This window comes from Salmo salar, chromosome ssa10, assembly GCF_905237065.1.
Source record: "Salmo salar chromosome ssa10, Ssal_v3.1, whole genome shotgun sequence".
Classification (NCBI taxonomy): domain Eukaryota; kingdom Metazoa; phylum Chordata; class Actinopteri; order Salmoniformes; family Salmonidae; genus Salmo; species Salmo salar.
Window position 1 is genome coordinate 60943503 of NC_059451.1, and position 26354 is coordinate 60969856.

Genomic DNA, 26354 nt, shown 5'->3' on the forward strand with positions numbered 1-26354 from the left:
TAAACGATAACATTTAAGACGGAGAATCGTTATTGTCTTTACCGGAGAAAAATACCAAAGAACGTGCTCTCATTCACGCGCTTGGAAACACTACAGCCAAAATGGGAGCCACCTAGAAAAACTACAATTTCTGGCTCATTTTTCTAAAACCCAGCCTGAAACTTTCTAAAGACTGTTGACATCTAGTGGAAGCCCTATGAACTGCAAGCGGGCACGATTTCGCCCTATTATAAAAGTGCCAGCCATTGAATTCAGTGGTAGGATGAATTTTTCTTTTTTGGATGGTTTGTCCTCGGTTTCGCCTGTCATTTCAGTTCTGTTATACTCACAGACATTATTTCAACAGTTTTAGAAACTTCAGAGTGTTTTCTATCCAAATCTACCAATTATATGCATATCCTAGCTTCTGGGCCTGAGTAGCAGGCAGTTTACTTTGGGCACACTTTTCATCCGGACGTCAAAATACCGCCCCCTATCCAAAAGAAGTTAACAAACTATAGTTTTGGCAAGTCGGTTAGAACATCTACTTTGTGCATGACACAAGTCATTTTTCCAAAAATTGTTTACAGACAGATTATTTCAGTTAATCACAATTCCAGTGGGTCAGAAGTTTACATACACTAAAATGACTGTGCTTTTAAACAGCTTGGAAAATTCCAGAAAATGATGTCATGGCTTTAGAAGCTTCTGATAGGTTAATTGACATCTTGTGAGTCAATTGGAGGTGTACCTGTGGATGATGTATTTCAAGGCCTACCTTCAAACTCAGTGCCTCTTTGCTTGCCATCATGGGAAAATCAAAAGAAATCAGCCAAGACCTCAGAAAAAAAATTGTAGAACTCCACAAGTCTGGTTCATCCTTGGGAGCAATTTCCAACCGCCTGAAGGTACCATGTTCATCTGTACAAACAATAGTACGCAAGTATAAACATCATGGGACCACGCAGCCGTCATACCGCTCAGGAAGGAGATGCGTTCTGTCTCCTAGAAATGAACGTACTTTGGTGCGAAAAGTGCAACTCAATCCCAGAACAACAGCAAAGGGCCCTGTGAAGATGTTTCAGGAGATATGGTGTGTTGGGGGGGGGGCTGTCTGTACAGGTGGGGAAGATGGGTTGGATATACGGTTGTAGAAGTGGTGAGGTTTTTGTTATTGTGATGTGTGGTGTTGTTTTGCATCGTGGTGTAGAGGGCAAGGTGAGTATGGTACATGTATGCAGTACTGCAGTAAGGAGATATTTTGGTGTTTTAAGGGGGGATGGGGTGGTGAGGTTTAAATGAAATGAGAATGTTTCATTAAAGAAAGACAAAAAGTACAAGTCTCTCTCTCAGCGCACAAGACCTCTGCTGGGCTGTAACTCTCGTACACACTAGGATGTTAGGTTATAACAGTGTCGGTTACTGACTAGGGAAATTCACAAGACCTCTGCTGGGCGGTAACTCTCGTACACACTAGGATGTTAGGTTATAACAGTGTCGGTTACTGACTAGGGAAATTCACAAGACCTCTGCTGGGCGGTAACTCTCGTACACACTAGGATGTTAGGTTATAACAGTGTCGGTTACTGACTAGGGAAATTCACAAGACCTCTGCTGGGCGGTAACTCTCGTACACACTAGGATGTTAGGTTATAACAGTGTCGGTTACTGACTAGGGAAATTCACAAGACCTCTGCTGGGCTGTAACTCTCGTACACACTAGGATGTTAGGTTATAACAGTGTCGGTTACTGACTAGGGAAATTCACAAGACCTCTGCTGGGCGGTAACTCTCGTACACACTAGGATGTTAGGTTATAACAGTGTCGGTTACTGACTAGGGAAATTCACAAGACCTCTGCTGGGCGGTAACTCTCGTACACACTAGGATGTTAGAAACCGACACTGTTATAACCTAACTAGGGAAATTCACAAGACCTCTGCTGGGCGGTAACTCTCGTACACACTAGGATGTTAGAAACCGACACTGTTATAACCTAACTAGGGAAATTCACAAGGCATGTGCTACTGAAATTGTATATAGTTATGGACAATTATTTTATAACAAATGCTCTTTTTTAATTTTGATTTATTTCACCTTTATTTAACCAGGTAGGCAAGTTGAGAACAAGTTCTCATTTACAATTTGCGACCTGGCCAAGATAAAGCAAAGCAGTTCGACAACATACAACAACACAGAGTTACACATGGAGTAAAACAAACATACAGTCAATAATACAGTACATTTACATTTACGTTTTACATTTACGTCATTTAGCAGACGCTCTTATCCAGAGCGACTTACAAATTGGTGCATTCACCTTATGATATCCAGTGGAACAACCACTTTACAATAGTACATCTATATCTTTTTTTTGGGGGGGGGGGGGGTTTAGAAGGATTACTATATCCTATCGCAGGTATTCCTTAAAGAGGTGGGGTTTCAGGTGTCTACGGAAGGTGGAAAAATAAGTCTATGTACAATGTGAGCAAATGAGGTGAGATAAGGGAGGTAAAGGCAAAAAAAAGTCCATGGTGGCAAAGTAAATACAATATAGCAAGTAAAACACTGGAATGGTAGATTTGTAGTACTCCCATGTTTGATAGTGGTCGCTGTGCGCGGTCCTGAAACATCAGTGCGCTGTTGAATCGGTGCCTTTTCTTAGACCATGTTGCTATGTGAATAATATCAAAGTTAACCAGTATATTGGTGTTGAGAACAATGTGGTAGAGGCAGCAGCAGAGGAGGTGAGAAAACAGCCCTTGACTTATGGTCTAAGAACAGTGAGGAGAGAGGAAACCCCAACTTAATTAGGTCTATAATCAACAGCCTAGCTGTTAAATGTGACTGGCTTTATACATCCTGTTTTTGTTGCCAGTTTAAGTGTTTAATAGCCTACTGATTCTGTGAGCACCAATCTGCGTTTGCTATGCTGTAATAAAAGCTTTACACTTTTTTTCATTAGAACAGCCTCTCTGGTATTACTTACAATTAATTTAGTGTTGTTTACACTGTTCCAAACTGTCCCCAAAATAATATTTATAATAATAATAATAACCCTCATTTTTCTTGATCTTCTTATTGTTCTTATTACTATTATGATCATCATGATAATAATAAGTCATGTCATTATCATTAGTAGGCCATAACAGCCTTGTATAACCACCATCGAGCTGTAGGCCAAAGAGAGCATCCTGTTTAGTCTTAATAGCGTAACTTACTTAGGCCTATATTTCAATACTGATATAGGCTACTGTATCAGTCAGTCAGTCATACGTTCATGTCATCACACAGCATAGAGTAACCCATGATTTGAAATGCAATCAAGCATTTTAGTTTTAAAATGAAATAACTTAGCGACCCTTGAATAATTAGTGTAAACAATAAATAAACTTTTCCATTTCGGCAATTGCATTCACGAAAGAATGCAACTGTTTTTAGCCTTTAATAAAGGCTTTACAAAAAAAACACTCTCTGGTATGCTTGTAATTTATTTCATCCTGAGCAACCAGTGAGAATTCCTCCATATTGAGCTTATTTGTTACGTCCTCTACATCCATGCGTTACGGTGTTCTGAGTTTATTATAACACATTTATTGATGTGATTATAATATGCTATAGGTCAGGCCCTATTGGTCACGTGCATGCGATGCATACATGTGTCACGTAAAGAGAGCAAAGGTTGAGGGAATAGGGAATGTTTTTCCTAAACTTGTGAGGGATTTCGTTAACAAAACTTTTCAGTCAGATATGGCTGTGATTATGTTGCAGCTTCAGCAACACGGACAGCGTGATAAACACTGTTGATGTTCTGTGGTGGTCGCTGCAGCAGGGAGGAGAGACAACGGGTGCTAGACACACAGTCACTCGCTGTCATTGTTTGTCTTTTTTACAAAGCCCAGCAAGTCTGAGCCCGGCACAATCAAATCAATAGCAATTGGACTCCCTCTAGTCATTTGTGTCAACATTAATTTATCAAACAGCATCAGACAACCTCAGTGCATATAGTTGATTTGATTAAAACACATAGGATGTGTCTATATATGGAAAAATACAAGTATTATTTTTGGGGAAAGAACAGATGACTGTGGTTTCAGGCTACGTCCCAAAAGGCACCTCCTTATAGTGCACTACTTTTGACCAGAGCCCTATAGGCCCTGGTCAAAAGTAGTGCACTACATAGGAAATATGATGCCATTAGGGATGCACTTCCTGACTCCTCTCAGGAAGAGATATACTGTGCTATACTGAGAGCTTTCCTGATAAATTGTATCACAACCGGCCGCGATTGGGAGTCCCATAGGGCGGCGCACAATTGGCCCAGTGTCGTCAGTGTTTTTCCGGTGTAGGCCATCATTGTAAATAAGAATTTGTTCTTAACTGACTTTCCTAGTTAAATAACGTTAAATTAAAAAACAATATATAAAAAAATAATATATATTTCAGTCTGTATATGCAATGCATGTTAACATGTGTGTTTTTGTGTGTGTTTATATACACACACACAAATGCATTCAGAAAGTATTCAGACCCCTTGACTTTTTACACATTTTGTTACATTCTAGCCTTATTCTAAAATGGATTCAATTGTTTTTTCCCTTCGTCAATCTACAAACAATACATCATAATGAGAAAGCAAAAACAGTATTTACATTTTTTGTGCAAATTAATTACTAATAAAAACTGAACTATCACATTTACATAAGTATTCAATACTTTGTTTAAGGCCATTTGGCAGCAATTACAGCCTTCAGTCTTCTCGTAGATCTACGAACAAATCCTTTGACCTCATGGCTTGGTTTTTGCTCTGACATGCACTGTCAACTGTGGGACCTTATATAGACAGGTGTGTGCCTTTCCAAATCATATCCAATCAATTGAATTTACCACAGGTGGACTCCAATCAAGTTGTAGAAACATCAAGGATGATCAATGGAAACAGGATGCACCTGAGCTCAATTTCAAGACTCATAGCAAAGGGGCTGAATACGTCTGTAAATAAAGGTATTCAGTTTTAAATTTGAAATACATTTTGAAAGAATTTCTAAAAACCTGTTTTCGCTTTGTCATTATGGGGTATTGTTTTTAGATTGATAAGATTTAAAAAAAAATCCATTTTACAAAAAGGCTGTAATGTTAAAAAATCTTTACGAATGCAGTGTTTATATACAGCGCAAGTCCAAAGCTTGGACACACCTACTCATTCAAGGGTTTTCTACATTGTAGAATAATAGTGAAGACATCAAAACTATGAAATAACACATATGGAATCATGTAGTAACCAAAAAAGTGTTAAACAAATCAAAATATATTTTATATTTAGCCACCCTTTGCCTTGATGACAGCTTTGTACACTCTTGGCATTCTCTCAACCAGCTTCACCTGGAATGCTTTTCCAACAGTCTTGAAGGAGTTCCCACATATGCTGAGCACTTGTTGGCTGCTTGTCCTTCACTCTGCGGTTGAACTCATCCCAAACCATCTCAATTGGGTTGAGGTCAGGTGATTGTAGAGGCCAGGTCATCTGACGCAGCACTCAATCACGCTCCTTTTTGGTTAAATAAAGTACACAGCGTTGTATGAGCTCTTCAGTTTCTTGGCAATTTCTCGCATGGAATAGCCTTCATTTCTCAGAACAAGAATATACTGATGAGTTTCAGAAGAAAGGTCTTTGTTTCTGGCCATTTTGAGCCTGTAATCAAACCAACAAATGCTGATGCTCCAGATACTCAACTAGTCTAAAGAAGGCCAGTTGTATTGCTCCTTTAACCTGTTAGGGCTAGGGGGCAGTATTGACACGGCTGGATTAAAAAACGTACCCGATTTAATCTGGTTACTACTCCTTCCCAGTAACTAGAATATGCATATAATTATTGGCTTTGGATAGAAAACACCCGAAAGTTTCTAAAACTGTTTGAATGGTGTCTGTGAGTATAACAGAACTCATATGGCAGGCCAAAACCTGAGAAGATTTCAAGCAGGAAGTGGCCTGTCTGAGAAGTAGTGTTTCATCTTGGCTCTTTTTATTGAAGACTCAGGATCTGTGCAATAACGTGACACTTCCTACGGCTTCCATAGGGTCTCAGAGCCCGGGAAAAAGCTGAACGATATCGAGGCAGGCTCTGGCTGAAACACTTTATCGCTTTTGGCAAGTGGCCACTCAGAGTACTATGGGTTTAGGCGCGTGCCCGCTTCGACCGAATGCTTTCTTTTCCTTTGTCTGTTTACCTAAAAGCAGATTCCCGGTCGGAATATTATCGCTTTTTTATGAGAAAAATGGCATAAAAATTGATTTTAAACAGCGGTTGACATGCTTCGAAGTACGGTAATGGAATATTTAGAATTTCTTTGTCACGAATTGCGCCATGCTCGCCACCCTTATTTACCCTTTAGGATAGTGTCTAGAACGCACGAACAAAACGGCGCTATTTGGATATAACGATGGATTATTTTGGACCAAACCAACATTTGTTATTGAAGTAGAAGTCCTGGGAGTGCATTCTGACGAAGACAACAAAGGTAATACAATTTTTCTTATAGTAAATCTGACTTTGATGAGTGCTAAACTTGCTGGGTGTCTAAATAGTGTGCTTTCACCGAAAAGCTATTTTAAAATCGGACATATCGAGTGCATAGAGGAGTTCTGTATCTATAATTCTTAAAATAATAGTTATGCTTTTTGTGAACGTTTATCGTGAGTAATTTAGTAAATTCACCGGCAGTGTTCGGTGGGAATGCTAGTCACATGCTAGTCACATGCTAATGTAAAAAGCTGGTTTTTGATATAAATATGAACTTGATTGAACAAAACATGCATGTATTGTATAACATAATGTCCTAGGGTTGTCATCTGATGAAGATCATCAAAGGTTAGTGCTACATTTAGCTGTGGTTTGGGTTTATGTGACATTATATGCTAGCTTGAAAAATGGGTGTCTGATTATTTCTGGCTCGGTACTCTGCTGACATAATCTAATGTTTTGCTTTCGTTGTAAAGCCTTTTTGAAATCGGACAGTGTGGTTAGATTAACGAGAGTCTTATCTTTAAAATTGTGTAAAATAGTCATATTTTTGAAAAATTGAAGTAATAGCATATCTAAGGTATTTGAATAACGCGCCACAGGATTCAACTGGCTGTTGAGTAGGTGGGACGCAAGCGTCCCACCTAGCCCATAGAGGTTAATCAGGACAACAGTTTTCAGCTGTGCTAACATAATTGCAAAAGGGTTTTCTAATGATCAATTAGCCTTTTAAAATGATAGCTAATCCAAGTTTAACACAACGTGCCATTGGAACACAGGAGTGATGGTTGCTGATAATGGGCCTCTGTACGCCTATATAGATAATCCATTAAAAATCAGTCGTTTCCAGCTACAATAGTCATTTACAACATTAACAATGTCTACACTGTAAAACAAGGACATTTCTAAGTGACCCCAAACTTCTGAATGGTAGTGTATCTCTTAACACCATCCATATTGGATTTCTATTTGCCATATATTTTTTGTGTTTGTGTGTGTGTACGTGCGCGTGTGCAGGGACAGGCGTCCTTATGAAGACAGTAAGGGACGGGTCATGTGTGAGATATCGTGACGGGGTGAACGAGAAACAGTGAGATATTATAACTGAAAGAGAGGAAAAGAGAATGAGAAAGTGCATGACAGTGAGATACAACAGGTGCATGTGTCTGTGAGAAAGAGCTTGTATGTCAGAGTGAGATTGTTTGAAGAGAGTTAACATTGAAGAGACCCAAGAGAGATGTATTGCTTGCGAGAAAACCATTCAAGAGGTCAAGTGACACCCGATTGTGCGATAAAGTGACAAAGATGAGGAATGGCGTGTAAGTGAGAGAAATCACCTACTTCTTCCTGCTAGAGAAGAGGAGGATGGATGTGACCAGAGAGAACTCTATTATCATTTCTCGATTAAAGGGATAGTTCACCCAAATCACAAAAGGACAAATAGATTTCCTTACTCTGTAAGCAGTTTATGGAGGAAGCATGACAGCAATCCATGCTTTGGTTTTGTTTACCTAACCACTGTTCCAAATGCAACATTTTTACGTTGTTGGCACAAATCCAATGCAAGGTATTGGTACCTATTAATATAGGTACCATTAACTTGCATTGGATTTGTGCCAACAATGTAAAAATGTTGCATTTCCACGCTTCATTTCCAAATCATCCTTTAGTGTCTCAAACTGGATTGTGTCACTCAATGAAGGTACTTATAGATGACTCAAAATGGATTGTGTCACTCAATGAAGTTACTTATAGATGCCTCAAAATGGATTGTGTCACTCAATGAAGTTACTTATAGATGCCTCAAAATGGATTGTGTCCCTCAATGAAGTTACTTATAGATGCCTCAAAATGGATTGTGTCCCTCAATGAAGTTACTTATAGATGAGTCAAAATGGATTGTGTCCCTCAATGAAGTTACTTATAGATGAGTCAAAATGGAGCGCAGAAATGCTAATAGGTCATTTGGCTGAATTATCCGTTTAACTTTGACGCTTTTATTTCAATCTTTATTTTAGAAGGTTGTACTTATGACGTTCGTATTGTGATTGTTTCAGCCTCATTACTTCAATGCTCGGGACAAGAGTGTATGCTAACCGACTAAAATCTATAACATAAACCTCAAAGCTCCATCTCAACAAAACACAGCACCATCCTCCCTGCCTCGGACTCACCGGATCCCTCTGAGCGCCCATCGCTCCCGATGAGCGGGACTGTGATGGCAGCGGTGGCCACCCCGTCCGTGGGAATGGTTGTGTAGACTACGGGCAGAGACTGGACCACCACGGGGATGGTCTGCAGCTGGCCCATCTTACTGGGCATGTTGACCGACGGGATGGTGTGGATGACATGCAGGATCTGCTGACCGCCTGCCCCCTGGGTGGATGCTAGGATGGACCCGGGGGAGAGCATCTGGAGGAGGGAGGGATGGATGGGTGGAGAAGAGGAGAGGAGGGGATAGTGTGGGTATACATGTAGAGGAGCAAGACCATCTGAAATGGCACTGTATTCACAGTACACTACTTTTAGCCAGAAAGGAGAATAGGGTGCCATTTTGGACACAGACATTGTGTCAAGCATGGGAGTACTGTATTAGATTGTTAAACTGAAAGACAAAGTCTTTCAATAAAAACATTTTAAACTAACAGTTAAGACATAGGAACCTGACTTCCACATTTTTGGCAGGCCCTAATATGTGTGAGTGATTTCACTTTTCAGTCAACAGACACTACTACCCATCATTCCAAAAGAGGAGCTAGCTAACGAGCCGACTGGCTTAATAACTGGCGTGGTTACCATGGTGTCTAGAAAGGTTACCGTAGGGATGGGGGTTGCCGACAGCGTGGGCATCGCCACGGAACTCGGGACGGGGTTGGCTGTAGGCGTAGAGACGGGCAGGGAGGAGCGTGGCTTGCCGAGTGACAGGTCGACAGGTTCCGTCTGGTCCTCCGGGGGGAGGGAGAAGTCTTCTGTGGTTGTGTCTGTGGCGGTGCAGAGGGGAGGGGGAGACACAGGCTGGGTCTTCTCTGTCTTGATCTTCAGGTCTGTAGGCTGGGGACACTCCTCACCTACTTCAGCCTGCTAGAGAGCGTGAGAGGGAGGGGGAAGAGAGGATGGAGGGAGGAAGAGAGAAAAAGAGAGAGGGAAAGGGGAGATAAATAGGGAGGAAGACCGTGGAGAGAGGAAGAGAGAGATGATCAGTCAGCACATTATTTTTCCACACACACACACACACACACACACACACACACACACACACACACACACACACACACACACACACACACACACACACACACACACACACGACCCTGCTCTCCCCTCAGCGAAGTTCAGCTGTACTCTCTGGCTGCACAAACAGAGCAAAGCAGGTTAGGGGAACAATGGTTGCTGTGTGGGGCCCTGGGAGCTGAGAGGGAGCTGGGAGGTGGAGAACAGAGCAGCAGACCTAGAGCTGGCACACTGCCATGAGAGAACAGCCCTGCCCAGCCCTGGCCCAGCCCTGCACTGAGGCGCCGGGCGTGTTTGAGTGTTAAAGCTAAAGCAATCGACTGTAGACAAAAGTCAAGGAGTGAAGTCGGGGGAGGTGCATCAGCCGAAAGTAAGACACTAATGTGGTTTTCCAATAGCAAGGCTCAGATCAACACACTCACAAACTGAAATCATTATATAATATTATGTGTGTAAATTCATAGTACAATCACTTTAGTGAGAGAGAATCATATCACATTTATTTGTATACACTGAGTGTACAAACATGAAGGACGCCTGCTCTTTCCATGAGACTGACCAGGTGAAAGCTATGATCCCTTATTGATCTCACCTGTTAAATCCACTTCAATCAGTGTAGATGAAGAGGAGGAGACAGGTTAAAGAAGGATTTGTAAGCCTTGAGACAATTGAGACATGGATTGTGTGTGTGTGCTATTCAGAGGGTGAATGGGCAAGACAACATATTTAAGTGCATTTGAACAGGGTATGGTAGTAGGTGCCAGGAGCATCGGCTTGTGTCAAGACCTCCAACACTGCTGGGTTTTTCACGCTGAACAGTTTCCTGTGTCTATCAAGAATGGTCCACCACCCAAAGGACATCCAGCCAACTTGACAACTGTGGGAAGCACTGGAGTCAGCATGGGCCAGCATCCCTGTGGAATGATTTTGACCCTTTGTAGAGTCCATGCCCCGACGAATTGAGGCCGTTCTGAGAGCAACATGGGGAGTGCAACTCAATAGTAGGAAGGTGTCCTTAATGTCCACTGTATACATAAATTGCTGCAAATTGCAAAGTTCCTGTTTCAGTCATTTCTTTGGTCACGTTTGCATGGGTCAAACAAAAACAGCCTGATGATTGGTTGACAATAGAGACACAATGTAGGCGATGGTTGCAGAATGAAGTTAGTGAACAGCAACTGCAGACAATTGCAGCCGACTGCAGTCAAAACTTCATGACATTTTGAACACATTATTTGTGTAAAGTTCAAACAGTTGGACAACTTTTTGCCCTAGAATGCAACACACTTCGAATGGCGGTGACCACCGACTTGAAAAAAGGGATCTGCTCGAACGTGCCCACTGACTGCACCCTGCCTGCTGATCGGTAGTAAGCAAGTACAGAGCATGTAGCAGCACCATGCTAGCTCACAAAGCACGGTGTACTGTAGGACTTACATTCAGCATAAAATCGCCTGGCCATACACTGACTGCACCCTGCTACAGCATATACAGCAGCCCTATCTAGCATGGAGCAGCACACAACACAGCACTATCTAGCATGGAGAAGGACACAACAACCCAATCTAGCATGGAGAAGGACACAACAGCCCTATCTAGCATGGAGAAGGACACAACAGCCCTATCTAGCATGGAGAAGCACACAACACAGCCCTATCTAGCATGGAGCAGCACACAACAGCCCTATCTAGCATGGAGCAGTACACAACAGCCCTATCTAGCATGGAGCAGTACACAACAGCCCTATCTAGCATGGAGCAGTACACAACAGCCCTATCTAGCATGGAGCAGTACACAACAGCCCTATCTAGCATGGAGCAGCACACAGCAGCCCTATCTAGCATGGAGCAGCACACAACACAGCCCTATCTAGCATGGAGCAGTACACAACAACCCTATCTAGCATGGAGCAGTACACAACAACCCTATCTAGCATGGAGCAGTACACAACACAGCCCTATCTAGCATGGAGCAGTACACAACAACCCTATCTAGCATGGAGCAGTACACAACACAGCCCTATCTAGCAAGGAGCAGCAAACAACACAGCACTATCTAGCATGGAGCAGTACACAACACAGCCCTATCTAGCATGGAGCAGTACACAACAGCCCTATCTAGCATGGAGAAGCACACAACACAGCCCTATCTAGCATGGAGCAGCACACAACACAGCCCTATCTAGCATGGAGCAGTACACAACAGCACTATCTAGCATGGAGAAGCACACAACACAGCCCTATCTAGCATGGAGCAGCACACAACACAGCCCTATCTAGCATGGAGCAGCACACAACACAGCCCTATCTAGCATGGAGCAGTACACAACAGCCCTATCTAGCATGGAGAAGCACACAACACAGCCCTATCTAGCATGGAGAAGCACACAACACAGCCCTATCTAGCACAGAGAAGCACACAACACAGCCCTATCTAGCACGGAGCAGCACACAACAGCCCTATCTAGCGCGGAGCAGCACACAACAGCCCTATATAGCATGGAGCAGCACACAACAGCCCTATCTAGCATGGAGAAGCACACAACACAGCACTATCTAGCATGGAGCAGCACACAACAGCCCTATCTAGCACGGAGCAGCACACAACAGCCCTATATAGCATGGAGCAGCACACAACAGTCCTATCTAGCATGGAGAAGCACACAACACAGCCCTATCTAGCACAGAGAAGCACACAACACAGCCCTATCTAGCACGGAGCAGCACATAACAGCCCTATCTAGCACGGAGCAGCACACAACAGCCCTATCTAGCATGGAACAGCACACAACAGCCCTATCTAGCATGGAGCAGCACACAACAGCCTTATCTAGCATGGAGCAGCACACAACACAGCCCTATCTAGCATGGAGCAGCACACAACACAGCCCTATCTAGCATGGAGCAGCACAGAAAAACACAGCATAGCATGGAGCAGCACAGAAAAGCACAGCATAGCATGGAGCAGCACAGAAAAACACAGCATAGCATGGAGCAGCACAGAAAAACACAGCATAGCATGGAGCAGCACAGAAAAACACGGCATAGCATGGAGCAGCACAGAAAAACACGGCATAGGGAAGGAGAGAAAGAACCCAACAGTAGAGAGAAGCAGCACAGCCTTAACCTGGCCAACCCAAAGGCCAAACACTGAACCCAGATATTCTAAGGAGGCGAACAGAACAGACAAACTGCATAGCCTAGTCTAGCCCAGGCACTGCTTAACACAGAGCACTGAACAGCACACCCCTGCCCAGCCTAACCTTGGTCAAGCCCAACTCAAACACTGAGGCATTGAACCGAGATACAATATGGAGATGCCCGGACAAATCTGAGCACTACCTTGTGCCCACTATCCAGGCAGTACCTACCCAACCCAGGAGGCAGAGGGGCGCACACACACACACACACACACACACACACACACACACACACACACACACACACACACACACACACACACACACACACAGCAAACTTGTCAGTGAGAGACAGCTATAAGAATGATGTGCTATTCTAAACCCTCTACCAAAACTAGCCTAGCCTACATCACAACAACGACAGTTACAGAGTGGACACAGGTAGACCCATAAAAGAGAGGGAATTCAGTCAGTGTTTATAACAAGAAATAGGCTAGGCTACATGTTATTGGTCAAAAAAGAGTAAGACAGAAGGAGAGTGGGTGGGGGTGGTGGAGAGAGAGAGAGAGAGAGAGAGAGAGAGAAAGAAGGGAGTGGGTGGGGGTGGTGGAGAGAGAGAGAGAGACAGAAGGAGATGGAGAGAGAGAGAGAGAGACAGAAGGAGAGTGGGTGGGGGGTGGTGGAGAGAGAGAGAGAGACAGAAGGAGAGTGGGTGGGGGTGGTGGAGAGAGAGAGAGAGAGAGAGAGAAGGAGAGTGGGTGGGGGTGGTGGAGGAGAGAGAGAGAGACAGAAGGAGAGTGGGTGGGGGTTGGAGAGAGAGAGAGAGACAGAAGGAGAGTGGGTGGGGGTGGAGAGAGAGAGAGAGACAGAAGGAGAGTGGGTGGGGGTGGGGAGAGAGAGAGAGACAGAAGGAGAGTGGGTGGGGGTGGTGGAGAGAGAGAGAGAGAGAGAGAGAGAGAGAGAGAGAGAGAGGAGAGAGCGAGAGAGCGAGAAGGAGAGTGGGTGGGGGTGGTGGAGAGAGAGAAAGAGAGAGTGGGTGGGGGTGGTGGAGAGAGAGAGAGAGAGTGGGTGGGGGTGGTGGAGAGAGAGAGAGAGACAGAAGGAGAGTGGGTGGGGGTGGTGGAGAGAGAGAGAGAGAGAGAGACAGAAGGAGAGTGGGTGGGGGTGGTGGAGAGAGAGAGAGAGAGACAGAAGGAGAGTGGGTGGGGGTGGTGGAGAGAGAGAGAGACAGAAGGAGAGTGGGTGGGGGTGGTGGAGAGAGAGAGAGAGAGACAGAAGGAGAGTGGGTGGGGGTGGTAAGAGAGAGAGAGAGAGAGACAGAAGGAGAGTGGGTGGGGGTGGTGGAGAGAGAGAGAGACAGAAGGAGAGTGGGTGGGGGTGGTGGAGAGAGAGAGAGACAGAAGGAGAGTGGGTGGGGGTGGTGGAGAGAGAGAGATACAGAAGGAGAGTGGGTGGGGTGGTGGAGAGAGAGAGAGAAAGAAGGAGAGTGGGTGGGGGTGGTGGAGAGAGAGAGAACAGAAGGAGAGTGGGTGGGGGTGGTGGAGAGAGAGAGACAGAAGGAGAGTGGGTGGGGGTGGTGGAGAGAGAGAGACAGAAGGAGAGTGGGTGGGGGTGGTGGAGAGAGAGAGAGAGACAGAAGGAGAGTGGGTGGGGGGGTGGTGGAGAGAGAGAGACAGAAGGAGAGTGGGTGGGGGGTGGTGGAGAGAGAGAGACAGAAGGAGAGTGGGTGGGGGTGGTGGAGAGAGAGAGAGACAGAAGGAGAGTGGGTGGGGGTGGTGGAGAGAGAGAGAGACAGAAGGAGAGTGGGTGGGGGTGGTGGAGAGAGAGAGAGAGAGACAGAAGGAGAGTGGGTGGGGGTGGTGGAGAGAGAGAGAGAGACAGAAGGAGAGTGGGTGGGGGTGGTGGAGAGAGAGAGAGAGACAGAAGGAGAGTGGGTGGGGGTGGTGGAGAGAGAGAGAGACAGAAGGAGAGTGGGTGGGGGTGGTGGGAGAGAGAGAGAGAGACAGAAGGAGAGTGGGTGGGGGTGGTGGAGAGAGAGAGAGACAGAAGGAGAGTGGGTGGGGGTGGTGGAGAGAGAGAGAGACAGAAGGAGAGTGGAGTGGGGGGGTGGTGGGAGAGAGAGAGACAGAAGGAGAGTGGGTGGGGGGGTGGTGGAGAGAGAGAGAGACAGAAGGAGAGTGGGTGGGGGTGGTGGAAGAGAGGGAGAGAGAGAGACAGAAGGAGAGTGGGTGGGGGTGGTGGAGAGAGAGAGAGACAGAAGGAGAGTGGGTGGGGGTGGTGGAGAGAGAGAGAGAGACAGAAGGAGAGTGGGTGGGGGTGGTGGAGAGAGAGAGACAGAAGGAGAGTGGGTGGGGGTGGTGGGAGAGAGAGAGACAGAAGGAGAGTGGGTGGGGGTGGTGGAGAGAGAGAGAGACAGAAGGAGAGTGGGTGGGGGTGGTGGAGAGAGAGAGACAGAAGGAGAGTGGGTGGGGGTGGTGGAGAGAGAGAGAGACAGAAGGAGAGTGGGTGGGGGTGGTGGAGAGAGAGAGAACAGAAGGAGAGTGGGTGGGGGTTGGTGGAGAGAGAGAGATACAGAAGGAGAGTGGGTGGGGGTGGTGGAGAGAGAGAGATACAGAAGGAGAGTGGGTGGGGGGTGGTGGAGAGAGAGAGAGACAGAAGGAGAGTGGGTGGGGGTGGTGAGAGAGAGAGAGAGACAGAAGGAGAGTGGGTGGGGGTGGTGGAGAGAGAGAGAGAGAGACAGAAGGAGAGTGGGTGGGGGTGGTGGAGAGAGAGAGAGACAGAAGGAGAGTGGGTGGGGGTGGTGGAGAGAGAGAGAGACAGAAGGAGAGTGGGTGGGGGTGGTGGAGAGAGAGAGAGAGACAGAAGGAGAGTGGGTGGGGGTGGTGGAGAGAGAGAGAGAGAGACAGAAGGAGAGTGGGTGGGGGTGGTGGAGAGAGAGAGAGAGACAGAAGGAGAGTGGGTGGGGGGTGGTGAGAGAGAGAGAGAGACAGAAGGAGAGTGGGTGGGGGTGGTGGGAGAGAAGAGAGACAGAAGGAGAGTGGGTGGGGGTGGTGGAGGAGAGAGAGAGACAGAAGGAGAGTGGGTGGGGGTGGTGGGAGAGAGAGAGACAGAAGGAGAGTGGGGTGGTGGAGAGAGAGAGACAGAAGGAGAGTGGGGGTGGAGAGAGAGAGAACAGAAGGAGAGTGGGTGGGGGTGGTGGAGAGAGAGAGAGACAGAAGGAGAGTGGGTGGGGAGGAGAGAGAGAGAGAGAGAGAGAGAGAGAGAGAGTGAGGAGAGTGGGGTGGAGAGAGAGAGAGAGACAGAAGGAGAGTGGGTGGGGGTGGTGGAGAGAGAGAGAGACAGAAGGAGAGTGGGTGGGGGTGGTGGAGAGAGAGAGAGACAGAAGGAGAGTGGGTGGGGGAGAGAGAGAGACAGAAGGAGAGTGGGTGGGGAGAGAGAGAGAGACAGAAGGAGAGTGGGTGGGGGTGGTGGAGAGAGAGAGAGACAGAAGGAGAGTGGGTGGGGGTGGTGGAGAGAGAGAGATACAGAAGGAGAGTGGGTGGGGGTGGTGGAGAGAGAGAGAGAGAGACAGAAGGAGAGTGGGTGGGGGTGGTGGAGAGAGAGAGAGAGACAGAAGGAGAGTGGGTGGGGGTGGTGAGAGAGAGAGAGACAGAAGGAGAGTGGGTGGGGGTGGTGGAGAGAGAGAGAGAGACAGAAGGAGAGTGGGTGGGGGTGGTGGAGAGAGAGAGAGACAGAAGGAGAGTGGGTGGGGGTGGTGGAGAGAGAGAGAGAGACAGAAGGAGAGTGGGTGGGGGTGGTGGAGAGAGAGAGAGACAGAAGGAGAGTGGGTGGGGGTGGTGGGAGAGAGAGAGAGACAGAAGGAGAGTGGGTGGGGGTGGAGAGAGAGAGAGAGACAGAAGGAGAGTGGGTGGGGGTGGTGGAGAGAGAGAGGACAGAAGGAGAGTGGGTGGGGGTGGTGGAGAGAGAGAGAGACAGAAGGAGAGTGGGTGGGGGTGGTGGAGAGAGAGAGAGACAGAAGGAGAGTGGGTGGGGGTGGTGGAGAGAGAGAGAGACAGAAGGAGAGTGGGTGGGGGTGGTGGAGAGAGAGAGAGAGAGACAGAAGGAGAGTGGGTGGGGGTGGTGGAGAGAGAGAGAGAGAGACAGAAGGAGAGTGGGTGGGGGTGGTGGGAGAGAGAGAGAGACAGAAGGAGAGTGGGTGGGGGTGGTGGAGAGAGAGAGACAGAAGGAGAGTGGGGTGGGGGTGGTGGAGAGAGAGAGAGACAGAAGGAGAGTGGGTGGGGGTGGTGGGAGAGAGAGAGAGACAGAAGGAGAGTGGGTGGGGGTGGTGGAGAGAGAGAGAGAGACAGAAGGAGAGTGGGTGGGGGTGGTGGAGAGAGAGAGAGACAGAAGGAGAGTGGGTGGGGGGGTGGTGGAGAGAGAGAGAGACAGAAGGAGAGTGGGTGGGGGTGGTGGAGAGAGAGAGAGACAGAAGGAGAGTGGGTGGGGGGTGGTGGAGAGAGAGAGAGAGAGACAGAAGGAGAGTGGGTGGGGGGTGGTGAGAGAGAGAGAGATACAGAAGGAGAGTGGGTGGGGGGTGGTGGAGAGAGAGAGAGAGAGAAGAAGGAGAGTGGGTGGGGGTGGTGGAGAGAGAGAGAGACAGAAGGAGAGTGGGTGGGGGTGGTGGAGAGAGAGAGAGACAGAAGGAGAGTGGGTGGGGGTGGTGGAGAGAGAGAGAGACAGAAGGAGAGTGGGTGGGGGTGGTGGAGAGAGAGAGAGACAGAAGGAGAGTGGGTGGGGGTGGTGGGAGAGAGAGAGAGAGACAGAAGGAGAGTGGGTGGGGGGTGGTGGAGAGAGAGATACAGAAGGAGAGTGGGTGGGGGTGGTGGAGAGAGAGAGATACAGAAGGAGAGTGGGTGGGGGTGGTGGAGAGAGAGAGAGACAGAAGGAGAGTGGGGGGGGGTGGTGGGAGAGAGAGATACAGAAGGAGAGTGGGTGGGGGTGGTGGAGAGAGAGAGAGACAGAAGGAGAGTGGGTGGGGGTGGTGGAGAGAGAGAGAGAGACAGAAGGAGAGTGGGTGGGGGTGGTGGAGAGAGAGAGAGACAGAAGGAGAGTGGGTGGGGGTGGTGGAGAGAGAGAGAGACAGAAGGAGAGTGGGTGGGGGGGTGGTGGAGAGAGAGAGACAGAAGGAGAGTGGGTGGGGGTGGTGGAGAGAGAGAGAGACAGAAGGAGAGTGGGTGGGGGTGGTGGAGAGAGAGAGAGAGAGACAGAAGGAGAGTGGGTGGGGGTGGTGGAGAGAGAGAGAGACAGAAGGAGAGTGGGTGGGGGTGGTGGAGAGAGAGAGAGACAGAAGGAGAGTGGGTGGGGGGTGGTGGAGAGAGAGAGAGACAGAAGGAGAGTGGGTGGGGGTGGTGGAGAGAGAGAGAGAGAAAGGAGAGTGGGTGGGGGGTGGAGAGAGAGAGACAGAAGGAGAGTGGGTGGGGGGTGGTGGAGAGAGAGAGAGAGAGAAGGAGAGTGGGTGGGGTGGTGGAGAGAGAGAGAGACAGAAGGAGAGTGGGTGGGGGTGGTGGAGAGAGAGAGAGACAGAAGGAGAGTGGGTGGGGGTGGTGGAGAGAGAGAGAGACAGAAGGAGAGTGGGTGGGGGTGGTGGAGAGAGAGATACAGAAGGAGAGTGGGTGGGGGTGGTGGAAGAGAGAGAGAGAGACAGAAGGAGAGTGGGTGGGGGTGGTGGAGAGAGAGAGAGACAGAAGGAGAGTGGGTGGGGGTGGTGGAGAGAGAGAGAGAGACAGAAGGAGAGTGGGTGGGGGTGGTGGAGAGAGAGAGAGACAGAAGGAGAGTGGGTGGGGGTGGTGGAGAGAGAGAGAGAGACAGAAGGAGAGTGGGTGGGGGTGGTGGGAGAGAGAGAGAGACAGAAGGAGAGTGGGTGGGGGTGGTGGGAGAGAGAGAGAGACAGAAGGAGAGTGGGTGGGGGTGGTGGAGAGAGAGAGAGAGACAGAAGGAGAGTGGGTGGGGGTGGTGGGAGAGAGAGAGAGACAGAAGGAGAGTGGGTGGGGGTGGTGAGAGAGAGAGAGAGACAGAAGGAGAGTGGGTGGGGTGGTGGAGAGAGAGAGAGACAGAAGGAGAGTGGGTGGGGGTGGTGGAGAGGAGAGAGAGAGACAGAAGGAGAGTGGGTGGGGGTGGTGGAGAGAGAGAGAGACAGAAGGAGAGTGGGTGGGGGTGGTGGAGAGAGAGAGAACAGAAGGAGAGTGGGTGGGGTGGTGGGAGAGAGAGATACAGAAGGAGAGTGGGTGGGGGTGGTGGGAGAGAGAGAGAGACAGAAGGAGAGTGGGTGGGGGTGGTGGAGAGAGAGAGACAGAAGGAGAGTGGGTGGGGGTGGTGGAGAGAGAGAGACAGAAGGAGAGTGGGTGGGGTGGTGGAGAGAGAGAGAGAAAGAAGAGAGTGGGTGGGGGTGGAGAGAGAGAGAGACAGAAGGAGAGTGGGTGGGGGTGGTGGAGAGAGAGAGAGACAGAAGGAGAGTGGGTGGGGGTGGTGGGAGAGAGAGAGAGACAGAAGGAGAGTGGGTGGGGGGTGGTGGAGAGAGAGAGACAGAAGGAGAGGTGGTGGGGTGGTGGAGAGAGAGAGAGAGACAGAAGGAGAGTGGGTGGGGGTGGTGGAGAGAGAGAGAGACAGAAGGAGAGTGGGTGGGGGTGGTGGAGAGAGAGAGAGACAGAAGGAGAGTGGGTGGGGGTGGTGGAGAGAGAGAGAGACAGAAGGAGAGTGGTGGGGGTGGTGGAGAGAGAGAGAGACAGAAGGAGAGTGGGTGGGGGTGGTGGAGAGAGAGAGAGAGACAGAAGGAGAGTGGGTGGGGGTGGTGGAGAGAGAGAGAGAGACAGAAGGAGAGTGGGTGGGGGTGGTGGAGAGAGAGATACAGAAGGAGAGTGGGTGGGGGTGGTGGAGAGAGAGAGAGAGACAGAAGGAGAGTGGGTGGGGGTGGTGGAGAGAGAGAGAGACAGAAGGAGAGTGGGTGGGGGTGGTGGAGAGAGAGAGAGAGACAGAAGGAGAGTGGGTGGGGGTGGTGGAGAGAGAGAGACAGAAGGAGAGTGGGTGGGGGTGGTGGAGAGAGAGAGACAGAAGGAGAGTGGGTGGGGGGTGGTGGAGAGAGAGAGAGAGAGAAGGAGAGTGGGTGGGGGTGGTGGAGAGAGAGAGAGACAGAAGGAGAGTGGGTGGGGTAGAGAGAGAGAGACAGAAGGAGAGTGGGTGGGGGTGGTGGAGAGAGAGAGAGACAGAAGGAGAGTGGGTGGGGGTGGTGGAGAGAGAGAGATACAGAAGGAGAGTGGGTGGGGGTGGTGGAGAGAGAGAGAGAGACAGAAGGAGAGTGGGTGGGGGTGGTGGAGAGAGAGAGAGAGACAGAAGGAGAGTGGGTGGGGGTGGTGGAGAGAGAGAGAGAGACAGAAGGAGAGTGGGTGGGGGTGGTGGAGAGAGAGAGAGACAGAAGGAGAGTGGGTGGGGGTGGGGGAGAGAGAGAGAGACAGAAGGAGAGTGGGTGGGGGTGGTGGAGAGAGAGAGACAGAAGGAGAGTGGGTGGGGGTGGTGGAGAGAGAGAGAGACAGAAGGAGAGTGGGTGGGGGTGGTGGGGAGAGAGAGAGAGACAGAAGGAGAGTGGGTGGGGGTGGTGGAGAGAGAGAGAGACAGAAGGAGAGTGGGTGGGGGTGGTGGAGAGAGAGAGAGACAGAAGGAGAGTGGGTGGGGGTGGTGGAGAGAGAGAGATACAGAAGGAGAGTGGGTGGGGGTGGTGGGAGAGAGAGAGACAGAAGGAGAGTGGGTGGGGGTGGTGGAGAGAGAGAGAGACAGAAGGAGAGTGGGTGGGGTGGTGGAGAGAGAGATAAAAGAGAGAGAGAGAAACAGAAGGAGAGTGGGTGGGGGTGGTGGAGAGAGAGAGAGAGAGACAGAAGGAGAGTGGGTGGGGGGTGGTGGAGAGAGAGAGAGAAGAGAAGGAGAGTGGGTGGGGGTGGTGGAGAGAGAGAGAGAGACAGAAGGAGAGTGGGTGGGGTGGTGGAGGAGAGAGAGAGACAGAAGGAGAGTGGGTGGGGTGGTGGAGAGAGAGAGAGACAGAAGGAGAGTGGGTGGGGGTGGTGGAGAGAGAGAGAGACAGAAGGAGAGTGGGTGGGGTGGAGAGAGAGAGAGAGACAGAAGGAGAGTGGGTGGGGGTGGTGGAGAGAGAAGAGAGACAGAAGGAGAGTGGGTGGGGGTGGTGGAGAGAGAGAGAGACAGAAGGAGAGTGGGTGGGGGTGGTGGAGAGGGAGAGAGAGAGACAGAAGGAGAGTGGGTGGGGGTGGTGGAGAGAGAGAGAGAGACAGAAGGAGAGTGGGTGGGGGGTGGTGGAGAGAGAGAGAGACAGAAGGAGAGTGGGTGGGGGTGGTGAGAGAGAGAGATACAGAAGGAGAGTGGGTGGGGGTGGTGGAGAGAGAGAGAACAGAAGGAGAGTGGGTGGGGGTGGTGGAGAGAGAGAGAGACAGAAGGAGAGTGGGTGGGGGTGGTGGAGAGAGAGAGAGAAAGAAAGGAGAGTGGGTGGGGGTGGTGGAGAGAGAGAGAGTGAGAGAGAGAGAGAGACAGAAGGAGAGTGGGTGGGGTGGTGGAGGAGAGAGAGACAGAAGGAGAGTGGGTGGGGGTGGTGGAGAGAGAGAGAGAGAGAGAAGGAGTGGTGGTGGGGTGGTGGAGAGAGAGAGACAGAGGAGGAGAGTGGGTGGGGGTGGTGGAGAGAGAGAGAGAGACAGAAGGAGAGTGGGTGGGGTGGTGGAGAGAGAGAGAACAGAAGGAGAGTGGGTGGGGTGGTGGAGAGAGAGAGACAGAAGGAGAGGTGGGGTGGGTGGTGGAGAGAGAGAGAGAGAGACAGAAGGAGAGTGGGTGGGGGTGGTGGAGAGAGAGAGAGACAGAAGGAGAGTGGGTGGGGGTGGTGGAGAGAGAGAGATACAGAAGGAGAGTGGGTGGGGGTGGTGGAGAGAGAGAGAGACAGAAGGAGAGTGGGTGGGGGTGGTGGAGAGAGAGAGAGACAGAAGGAGAGTGGGTGGGGGTGGTGGAGAGAGAGAGAGAAGAAGGAGGGAGTGGGTGGAGAGAGAGAGAGACAGAAGGAGAGTGGGTGGGGGTGGTGGAGAGAGAGAGACAGAAGGAGAGTGGGTGGGGGTGGTGGAGAGAGAGAGACAGAAGGAGAGTGGGTGGGGTGGTGGAGAGAGAGAGAGAGAAAGAAGGAGAGTGGGTGGGGGTGGTGGGAGAGAGAGAGACAGAAGGAGAGTGGGTGGGGGTGGTGGAGAATGTGGTGGAGAGAGAGAGAGACAGAAGAGAGTGGGTGGGGGTGGTGGAGAGAGAGAGAGAGACAGAAGGAGAGTGGGTGGGGGTGGTGGAGAGAGAGAGAGACAGAAGGAGAGTGGGTGGGGGTGGTGGGAGAGAGAGAGAGACAGAAGGAGAGTGGGTGGGGGTGGTGGAGAGAGAGAGAGACAGAAGGAGAGTGGGTGGGGGTGGTGAGAGAGAGAGAGACAGAAGGAGAGTGGGTGGGGGTGGTGGAGAGAGAGAGACAGAAGGAGAGTGGGTGGGGGTGGTGGAGAGAGAGAGACAGAAGGAGAGTGGGTGGGGTGGTGGAGAGAGAGAGAGAAGTGGAGAGAGAGAGAAGAAGAGTGGGTGGGGGTGGAGAGAGAGAGAGACAGAAGGAGAGTGGGTGGGGGTGGTGGAGAGAGAGAGACAGAAGGAGAGTGGGTGGGGGGTGGTGGCGAGAGAGAGATACAGAAGGAGAGTGGGTGGGGGTGGTGGAGAGAGAGATACAGAAGGAGAGTGGGTGGGGGTGGTGGAGAGAGAGAGACAGAAGGAGAGTGGGTGGGGGGTGGTGGAGAGAGAGAGAGAGACAGAAGGAGAGTGGGTGGGGGTGGTGGAGAGAGAGAGACAGAAGGAGAGTGGGTGGGGGTGGTGGAGAGAGAGAGAGAGAGAGACAGAAGGAGAGTGGGTGGGGGTGGTGGAGAGAGAGAGAGACAGAAGGAGAGTGGGTGGGGGTGGTGGAGAGAGAGAGAGACAGAAGGAGAGTGGGTGGGTGGTGGTGGAGAGAGAGAGAGACAGAAGGAGAGTGGGTGGGGGTGGTGGAGAGAGAAAGAGAGACAGAAGGAGAGTGGGTGGGGGTGGTGGAGAGAGAGAGACAGAAGGAGAGTGGGTGGGGGTGGTGGAGAGAGAGAGAGAGACAGAAGGAGAGTGGGTGGGGGTGGTGGAGAGAGAGAGAAGAAGGAGAGTGGGTGGGGGTGGTGGAGAGAGAGAGAGACAGAAGGAGAGTGGGTGGGGTGGTGGAGAGAGAGAGATACAGAAGGAGAGTGGGTGGGGGTGGTGGAGAGAGAGAGATACAGAAGGAGAGTGGGTGGGGTGGTGGGAGAGAGAGAGAGACAGAAGGAGAGTGGGTGGGGGTGGTGGAGAGAGAGAGAGACAGAAGGAGAGTGGGTGGGGGAGAGAGAGAGACAGAAGGAGAGTGGGTGGGGTGGTGGGAGAGAGAGATACAGAAGGAGAGTGGGTGGGGGTGGTGGAGAGAGAGAGAGACAGAAGGAGAGTGGGTGGGGAGGAGAGAGAAGGAGAGTGGGGGAGAGAGAGAGAACAGAAGGAGAGTGGGTGGGGGTGGTGGAGAGAGAGAGAGACAGAAGGAGAGTGGGTGGGGTGGTGGAGAGAGAGAGAGACAGAAGGAGAGTGGGTGGGGGTGGTGGAGAGAGAGAGAGACAGAAGGAGAGTGGGTGGGGGTGGTGGAGAGAGAGAGAGAGACAGAAGGAGAGTGGGTGGGGGTGGTGGAGAGAGAGAGACAGAAGGAGAGTGGGTGGGGTGGTGGAGAGAGAGAGAGACAGAAGGAGAGTGGGTGGGGGTGGTGGAAGAGAGAGAGAGACAGAAGGAGATGGTGGGAGGTGAGAGAGAGAGAGAAGAAGGAGGTGGGTGGGCAGAGAGAGAGAGAGACAGAAGGAGAGTGGGTGGGTGGTGGAGAGAGAGAGAGACAGAAGGAGAGTGGGTGGGGTGGTGGAGAGAGAGAGAGACAGAAGGAGAGTGGGTGGGGGTGGTGGAGAGAGAGAGACAGAAGGAGAGTGGGTGGGGGTGGTGGAGAGAGAGAGAGACAGAAGGAGAGTGGGTGGGGGTGGTGGAGAGAGAGAGACAGAAGGAGAGTGGGTGGGGGTGGTGGAGAGAGAGAGAGACAGAAGGAGAGTGGGTGGGGTGGTGGAGAGAGAGAGAGACAGAAGGAGAGTGGGTGGGGGGTGGTGGAGAGAGAGAGAGACAGAAGGAGAGTGGGTGGGGGTGGTGGAAGGGAGAGAGAGAGTACAGAAGGAGAGTGGGTGGGGGTGGTGAGAGAGAGAGACAGAAGGAGAGTGGGTGGGGGTGGTGGAGAGAGAGAGAACAGAAGGAGAGTGGGTGGGGGTGGTGGAGAGAGAGAGAGACAGAAGGAGAGTGGGTGGGGGTGGTGGAGAGAGAGAGACAGAAGGAGAGTGGGTGGGGGTTGGTGGAGAGAGAGAGAGAGAGAAGGAGAGTGGGTGGGGGGTGGTGGAGAGAGAGAGAGACAGAAGGAGAGTGGGTGGGGGTGGTGAGAGAGAGAGAGACAGAAGGAGAGTGGGTGGGGTGGTGGAGAGAGAGAGAGACAGAAGGAGAGTGGGTGGGGGGTGGTGGAGAGAGAGAGAGACAGAAGGAGAGTGGGTGGGGGTGGTGGAGAGAGAGAGAGACAGAAGGAGAGTGGGTGGGGGGTGGTGGAGAGAGAGAGATACAGAAGGAGAGTGGGTGGGGGTGGTGAGAGAGAGAGAGAGAGACAGAAGGAGAGTGGGTGGGGGGTGGTGGAGAGAGAGAGAGAGACAGAAGGAGAGTGGGTGGGGGTGGTGGGAGAGAGAGAGAGACAGAAGGAGAGTGGGTGGGGGTGGTGAGAGAGAGAGAGAGACAGAAGGAGAGTGGGTGGGGGGTGGTGAGAGAGAGAGAGACAGAAGGAGAGTGGGTGGGGGTGGTGGAGAGAGAGAGAGTGAGACAGAAGGAGAGTGGGTGGGGGGTGGTGAGAGAGAGAGAGACAGAAGGAGAGTGGGTGGGGGTGGTGGAGAGAGAGAGACAGAAGGAGAGTGGGTGGGGGTGGTGAGAGAGAGAGGAGACAGAAGGAGAGTGGGTGGGGTGGTGGAGAGAGAGAGAGACAGAAGGAGAGTGGGTGGGGGTGGTGGAGAGAGAGAGAGAGACAGAAGGAGAGTGGGTGGGGGTGGTGGAGAGAGAGAGACAGAAGGAGAGTGGGTGGGGGTGGTGGAGAGAGAGAGAGACAGAAGGAGAGTGGGTGGGTGGTGGTAGAGAGAGAGAGATACAGAAGGAGAGTGGGTGGGGGTGGTGGAGAGAGAGAGACAGAAGGAGAGTGGGTGGGGGTGGTGGAGAGAGAGAGAGAACAGAAGGAGAGTGGGTGGGGGTGGTGGAGAGAGAGAGAGAGACAGAAGGAGAGTGGGTGGGGTGGGAGAGAGAGAGAGACAGAAGGAGAGTGGGTGGGGGTGGTGGGGGAGAGAGAGAGAGACAGAAGGAGAGTGGGTGGGGGGTGGTGAGAGAGAGAGAGACAGAAGGAGAGTGGGTGGGGTGGTGGAGAGAGAGAGAGACAGAAGGAGAGTGGGTGGGGGTGGTGGAGAGAGAGAGAGACAGAAGGAGAGTGGGTGGGGGTGGTGGAGAGAGAGAGAGAGACAGAAGGAGAGTGGGTGGGGGTGGTGGAGAGAGAGAGAGAGACAGAAGGAGAGTGGGTGGGGTGGTGGGAGAGAGAGAGAGAGACAGAAGGAGAGTGGGTGGGGTGGTGGAGAGAGAGAGACAGAAGGAGAGTGGGTGGGGGTGGTGGAGAGAGAGAGAGACAGAAGGAGAGTGGGTGGGGTGGTGGAGAGAGAGAGAGACAGAAGGAGAGTGGGTGGGGGTGGTGGAGGAGAGAGAGAGAGACAGAAGGAGAGTGGGTTGGGGTGGTGGAGAGAGAGAGAGACAGAAGGAGAGTGGGTGGGGGTGGTGGAGAGAGAGAGAGAGACAGAAGGAGAGTGGGTGGGGGTGGTGGAGAGAGAGAGACAGAAGGAGAGTGGGTGGGGGTGGTGGAGAGAGAGAGAGAACAGAAGGAGAGTGGGTGGGGGTGGTGGAGAGAGAGAGAGACAGAAGGAGAGTGGGTGGGGGTGGTGGAGAGAGAGAGAGACAGAAGGAGAGTGGGTGGGGGTGGTGGAGAAGAGAGAGAGACAGAAGGAGAGTGGGTGGGGTGGTGGAGAGAGAGAGAGAAGAGGAGTGAGTGGGGGTGGTGGAGAGAGAGAGAGACAGAAGGAGAGTGGGTGGGGGTGGTGAGAGAGAGAGAGACAGAAGGAGAGTGGGTGGGGTGGTGGAGAGAGAGAGAAGAGAGAGTGGGTGGGGGTGGTGGAGAGAGAGAGACAGAAGGAGAGTGGGTGGGGGTGGTGGAGAGAGAGAGAGAAGGAGGGGGGGGGTGGAGAGAGAGAGAGACAGAAGGAGAGTGGGTGGGGGTGGTGGAGAGAGAGAGAGACAGAAGGAGAGTGGGT

At 51.0% G+C, this 26354-nt stretch overlaps 1 protein-coding gene across 6 annotated transcripts in view; it reads right to left on the reverse strand.

The window, feature by feature from the left end:
• Positions 1 to 26354, reverse strand: part of LOC106560668 (Krueppel-like factor 8) — a 136457-nt gene that overhangs the window by 11534 nt on the left and 98569 nt on the right. For 3 of the 6 annotated variants that reach the window (XM_045688009.1, XM_045688011.1, XM_045688012.1), the window contains 2 exons: positions 9297 to 9581; positions 8675 to 8912 (listed from right to left, as the gene is read on the reverse strand). In XM_045688009.1, the coding sequence (XP_045543965.1) occupies positions 8675 to 8912; positions 9297 to 9581 (523 nt within the window). The remainder of the gene's footprint in view (positions 1 to 8674; positions 8913 to 9296; positions 9582 to 26354) is intronic. The other 3 variants (XM_045688010.1, XM_045688013.1, XM_014123766.2) reach the window with 2 other exon arrangements.